At 31.2% G+C, this 6,578-nt stretch overlaps 1 protein-coding gene across 3 annotated transcripts in view; it reads left to right on the forward strand.

The window, feature by feature from the left end:
• Positions 1-374: 374 nt before the first annotated feature.
• The window catches only part of LOC106472041 (transcription factor kayak-like), a 16,246-nt gene continuing 10,042 nt past the window's right edge, over positions 375-6,578 (forward strand). The window contains exons 1-4 of one of the 3 annotated variants that reach the window (XM_022400648.1): positions 375-457; positions 806-965; positions 2,480-2,859; positions 3,369-3,476. In XM_022400648.1, coding sequence (XP_022256356.1) covers positions 851-965; positions 2,480-2,859; positions 3,369-3,476 — 603 coding nt within the window. In that variant the 5' untranslated portion in view covers positions 375-457; positions 806-850. Of the gene's footprint in view, positions 966-2,479; positions 2,860-3,368; positions 3,477-6,578 lie in introns of all 3 variants that reach the window. The other 2 variants (XM_022400647.1, XM_013932670.2) reach the window with 2 other exon arrangements.

Here is a 6,578-nt window from a genome sequence, read left to right on the forward strand (position 1 = left end):
CAGGGTTTCGATTCCCGTGGTGGGCAGAGCACAGATAACCCATTGTGTAGCTTTGTGTTTAAATTCAGAACAACAGAAACTTGTTACTCATATTTGCATGTTAAGTTGAGGATGACGTTTGTAACTGCAAGCGCAGGTCTTTATCGTAGCAGCCCGAAATTTAGCAGGAAAATGCAATCATAAAGTTCTTCAGTCATAATTTATGTTTTAGTGTCATTTAATTCTTAGTATCGCAAATAAAGTCTGACAGATTTCAATTCATTGATAGGAAAATAATAATAATAAATTAGAAGCAAAAATACGGACTACTTTCTGAATGTCACGAGTTTCGTATTATTCTCGGTCATGTGACAGGAAGTAGTGTTCATCGTCGTATTGGTATTCTGTCAAAGAGCGATGTCATAATTTGTAAAAGCGAGGAAACCGTAAATTCTTCCCTCTATTTTTGTGCGATATGGTGAATTATATATGTTCTTAATTGATCGAAATAAAACTGTTCATTTGTTTGGTGACTAACTATAAATGTATATAACATTTTTCACAAGCCAGAGTTACATTCTGCATAGTACTTGTCGTAAATAATTGATTTGTAAAATAGGAATAAAAATATATTTTGATTAATACTAATAATAGAGTTTTGATCAAGAGTAGAAAAGACAACTCTGGCTTGTTTTTGTTATAGAAGTTATAATTACTACACAGTCAACAGTATTACAAGTTGAGCAGTGAATGTCGTGTTAACACCGACTTTGAAGTTAAAACTGTTTTTCTTTTGAAATTACCGATGTTTCAATCTATTCAACAGATTATTGTGGGTTATAGAATAGAAAACAGAACATTTTAAAGTAAGATGAATACAGAAGAATCTGCTTCGGAATCACTACATTCGAGTACTCAGTTTTCAGGAGGGAACAGTATTTTATCTGTTGGAAGTGGTACAGAAATATGTACGACATCAGCGGTAGGTAAAAATGTTTGGTTGTTAGGCCTAAGGCTCAAAATCAACAATAACAGTAACAAATGTACGAATGTAAATTGTAATCAAGAGTCATGGCTAATATAGGTTGTGGTACGATGTTAGGCCTGTTTACCGTCGTTAGTAAATAAAATTATATTTTTTTTTCTTTTATGTTTGAATGTTTTATTCACTGTATTTCTGACATATAAAAAATTGTGTTATTGGAACCAATTATTGAAAATACATGTACTGTAGTGATGTGCATGTAATGAAAATGCTTTATTTAGTATTGGAATATTATTTATAAATTCAATGGAAAAATTGTTAAATTAACTTAAATTTTAAAACTTGCATTTATGGCAGGAGTACAATAATTTATAACACTGATCAGTGCTAATGATTATATTTTAATTTTATAGTCTATACTTTTACTTAACTGGAGGCCAACCATTATAAATTAGTTAAATAATTTTAAGTTTTATCATACATAATAATTTCGTATCAACTATCATTAAAACATGTCTGCAAAAAAACTTATCATTTTATGCCACCTTTAATGAAATTATGCAAAAAGTAAGATAAAAACAATGACAGTCCACTTGACTCCTCCTTAGTGCAAAATTCAAATTGTCTCCCCTACAATTATACTTGACACCTAGAAATTAGTTCTACTTTCAGTTTGCATGTAGTTTTATATGTTTATTAAATACTTATGACTTCCAGTATCTAGATTACAACTGGAAAATAATATAACATTATTAGAATAACAAAAAAAAATAATAATAATAAAATTCTGCCTAACATTAGTTCTGAGTTGAGGGGTTTCAAAACTCAGGTCTGATTACCACTAATTTAATAAATATTGCATTATTACTTTATAAGTCCAGAAATAAAAAAGACTGACTTCCTGCAAATAATCTTCCTAAAAGCTTAACAATTTTGAATGCCTAAATCACCTCTAAATCTATGTTTCAAAAAAATAATTATTAGTATTAACATGTAACTGGTAAGGTCTTTCATCACCAACTCATAACCTTTATCTGCACTCTTTCCAATAGATCAAGATCCTTTCTATGAGAAAGTCAAAACTGAATTCAGTTCTTAAAGCAAGATGCTGATGTCATTTATTTCCTAAAAGTGTTGATCAACTCCCATAAAAAGGAAAATTACAAATACTTTATTTTGCAAGTGAAGTTAGTCTTATCAATTGTTTATTTGTGAAGTTGAAAAGAAAAAGTGAAAGAACTGTAACAGCTAATATTTTTATTACATATATAATCTACAATATTAATTTTGAATTTACAAGTCTTTATTTATCTGGAAATAAAAGGTTAAAATGTGTGAAATGTTTTATAAAAATACTAGTACCTGAGTTTTTCTAAAAGGTTAATTTTATCACATGATTTTCATTTTATATTAAAACATTTTAACAACCTAAACATGATTGGAAACAGTGTTATGTATAGTTTTAAGCAGTGAAAATAATATAGATAAGACAACATAAAGTAAAATATTCAGTAGTTCTTTTGGTTCTACAGTTTGCAAATGTCAGCGGTCTAACATCTGGTATTCCAACTCGTACGACTCCAACTGTAACTCCTACCACTCTAAAGAATATTGAAACACTCTTTGAGCTACAGTCAATCCCTCCAGCTCCTTTGGAACACCAGCATCAAGCAGGATTTGTTCCCCCGGTGGTTAATGTTCCAACATTATACCAACCAGTCTCCCTGATCAAGCAGGAAGAAGAACCTGAGTGGATGGCCTCTGCTCATAGTCAGTCTACTAGTAATAGCTTATTTTCAGAAGATTCATTAACTATGTCCCCTCCTCCTGTGGTAACCACTACCTCGTCTTCTAAAGCTCGTAGCTCAGGAGGCAGGAGACCAAGAAATGAGAAGGTTAATTTACATGTGAAATTATTTATCTTAATTTGTTGAAGCTTTGTTGACCCTAAACATATATGTATTGAATGGAACTTATATATACTTTTGGTAATTTTAATATCCAGAAATATAGAATTAAAAATAATAAAGAAAATGGTTATATTTTATATTTTAAGAATATTTTTAAAGAGTTAACATGCAATACAAAATATTACAATATTAATAAGTTGTTAGCAACTTAAGATTAATATGTTTTTGCTGGGGAATTAGTAAATTTACATTGTTTTATGTGAATATGGTTTAAGTATGATTCAAAGGCTGTTCTTAGTATCAAGAAATCTGATACATCATCTTTGCATTTTACTATATTCATAAATTTAGGAATGTTCTCATGCATTGCAGTTTGTTTAAATCACTAACAAAAATATAAGTATTTATGTAATGTACACAGAGACTTGTGTTACTAGGATTTATGGTGTAACGATTAGAAAAAAATTAGCTTATCTGTGTGCATTTTACACTAGGTGTCTCCTGAGGAAGAAGAAAGAAGGCGAGTTCGTCGGGAACGAAATAAGCTAGCAGCTGCCAGGTGTCGAAAACGAAGACTAGATCATACAAACAGCTTGATAAAAGTAGGCTTGATCATTGCTAATATACCTTTGCTCCTTAGTAATTTTTGGTAAGATTAAGCAACTGTTTATTTATATAGAAAAAGTGTGCACAGGAATTTAACCAAAAAAGTTTGGTATGGTGTGTGGTTACATAATTCTTCAGGATAATTTAAGTTCTGGATTGCAGTGAAGCAATGTGATTTTGGGAAGTTTTAAAAAACTACTTGGAAAGAACCAGCTTCAGTTTTGTTTGTAGATGGAACTAGGATTTGATGATTGGGCAGACCAAACTGAATGCTCCCATATGTATGACAAACAAGAATACTAGAGGTAGCAGTTTGTGATAATAAAAAAAAATTAAGTCAGTCGGACTTGCATCAAAATATGAGTGACTCTTTCTACTGGCCATAAATTTGCAACTTTCACTCATTGTTTCAAAAACAGCTACCAAATCTCACTAATAATTAAATGTGCAAAATTCATATTAATATTATACAGTGTAAACTTTTAAATTTTATTTTATGATATATGACCTAGTAGCAATGGTGTAACTACAAAATATCTCCCCCCCCAACACATACATGCATAAAAAGTAATTGGGCTCCTTAAATTTATATCCTTATAATTTTAGTTACAATTCTGGCTGATTGATATCATTAACCTAACAGAAAGTACAACCACCCTTTAGTTCAAACAAATTAAATTCTATGTTGGCAGTTCTTAAGTTTGTTAGGCCCTTCAGGATCTTCTACAATTGTGAGGGCTGCAGGGGCACACTTACACCAGTGCCTAGTAGTGAAAAAATATTTGTCAAAATCTTTGACATAACACAAACTATGCATTTTCACTAAAGGTTAATTAAAATACAAACAGTACAAGCATATCATTACATGTTTGATTTTGGAAGTATCTTATTGAAAATACTTTTTTATTTATTGCTTATGGTATCAAGCAGAATTCAAAGGCAACCCCAATTATAAACAAAAGAACATGATATGAATTAGGTTTTGGTTATACAAACAGTTATGCAATTTCATCCCTTTTTGATTTTTGTTAGCAGATTTATGCTAACATTGGAATTTGCTTTTCAATTCATGATACATTGATAATGTTGGAAAGAACTTTTCATGGCATAATAGTGTTGACCAGGTAAGAACATATTATATAATCAGACAGTGATTGATGCTTTAAAGCCAATTAGCCAACCATGATGGTTATTACTGTTATACCTAAAAAGAGAATGCAGAGAAGAAAAACTAAGGATAGCTAAAATATTATAATCCATGCAACTTAAGCAGAAGTTGGCAATGACTGTCAGTTATTACACAGATATGTGAATAAGGAAAATAAAAGTGGCATCTATAGCTGTTAGGATTACAGTTTGCAACAATTTTTGCTACCTTGAAAGATACTGTTATGAATGAAATTAAAGATGTGATCTAATGGGTAAACTTGATCTCCTAGGATGTTTTTGTAGTGACTAACTACTGTCCTGTATTTCAGTATAACACCAAAAACATGCAGCCAATCATTACAACTATACTTGATTCTTATATTTGAAACCAAACGCTAGCAAAAACTTAACAAAAGTACTTAACCTTTAAATGCAACAAGTCCATCTAGGTTGTCCCATCCACTAAATAGCTAATCTTTATCATTCAATAGTTATCAATCCTTTTCTTAGACTTCCTTAAATTTGCTGCATCCACCACATCTGAAGACAACCTATTCCAACTATACATGATTCTTATATTTGAAACCAAACATTAATGAAAACTTAAGTACTTAACCTTTAAATGCAACAAGTCCATCTAGGTTGTCCCATCCACTAAATAGCTAGTCTTTATAATTCAATATTTATCAATCCTTTTCTTAGACTTCCTTAAATTTGCTGCATCCACCACATCTGAAGATAACCTATTCCAAAGGTCTACTACCCTGTTACAAAAATAAAACTGTCTTAGGTGAAGATGACCGACTCATACCGTGCCAAAACTTATATTTATGTCCCCTAGTCCTATCATTCTTACCATTACATATGAAAAAAGATGATGCATCAACACTGTCAATTCCATTAACAATTTTGCACACTTCAATTAGATCCCCTCTAACACTTCTTTTCTCAAGAGAAAACAATTTCAGAGATTTTAACCTTTCCATCCCAGATACCATCCAAGTAACACTTCTCTGAACCTTTCCAAACATTCAATGAACTTTCTAAGGTAAGAAGCCTAAGAATGAACACAGTACTCCAAATGTGACACAAAGAGTGACCTATACAATGAAAGTGTAATCTCTTTAAATTTTTATTTAATATTTCTGTAAATACAACCTAAAATCCTAATTACCCTACAACTAGTAACAGTACACTGCTTGGATGGCTAAAGTTAAAGAGTCTGATCAACCACTACACCAAGATCCTTTTCTTTAATAGCATTCTTTAGATTATTTCCATCAAAATTATGCTTATAATTCAAATTATGATAACCCACATACATTACCTTGTAATTATTATAATTAAAATCTATCTGTCATTTATTTGCCCAACTCCTAAATGATCTAATTTCTTTTGTAAAGCAACAGCATCCTCCTCACAGCTAGCAACACTCAAGACCATGATATCATCCTAACAGTGAGCCCTTAGGTCACTTTGACATCAATGCAATTTGAATGAACCCCGTTTATAACAATCACTTTTTTATCTAAGGAGCCACCTTATCCCACACAACTTAGACATAATTTTTTTGTAATAAGCGTTTTATGTGTTACATTGTCAAATGTTTTCTGAAACATTCAAATACACTAAATCCACACTCTTACCCTCATCTTTCTATAAATATGATCCATCATGTGTATGTGTGTTAGATCCATTACCAGAGTTGGCTGGCTTGATTTAAGTAATTTTTTATATAGTGACTGGAAACTCTGACAGTGTACATGGGATATTTTTATGATTTTTGCCTAAGAACAGGAATAAAAAAAACACCCTGGAATACGGCACAGGTCCACTTTTTTATAGACTTTTGACTTTGAATTTATAGACAACAAAAGACAGAAAGAAGGGGAACATTATCTGCCATTGTTCTTTATCAAATTTTTGCTTCTTAACCCTTTATCTGCCAT

The sequence above is a fragment of the Limulus polyphemus genome, unplaced genomic scaffold (assembly GCF_000517525.1).
Source record: "Limulus polyphemus unplaced genomic scaffold, Limulus_polyphemus-2.1.2 Scaffold5040, whole genome shotgun sequence".
In the NCBI taxonomy this organism is placed as follows: domain Eukaryota; kingdom Metazoa; phylum Arthropoda; class Merostomata; order Xiphosura; family Limulidae; genus Limulus; species Limulus polyphemus.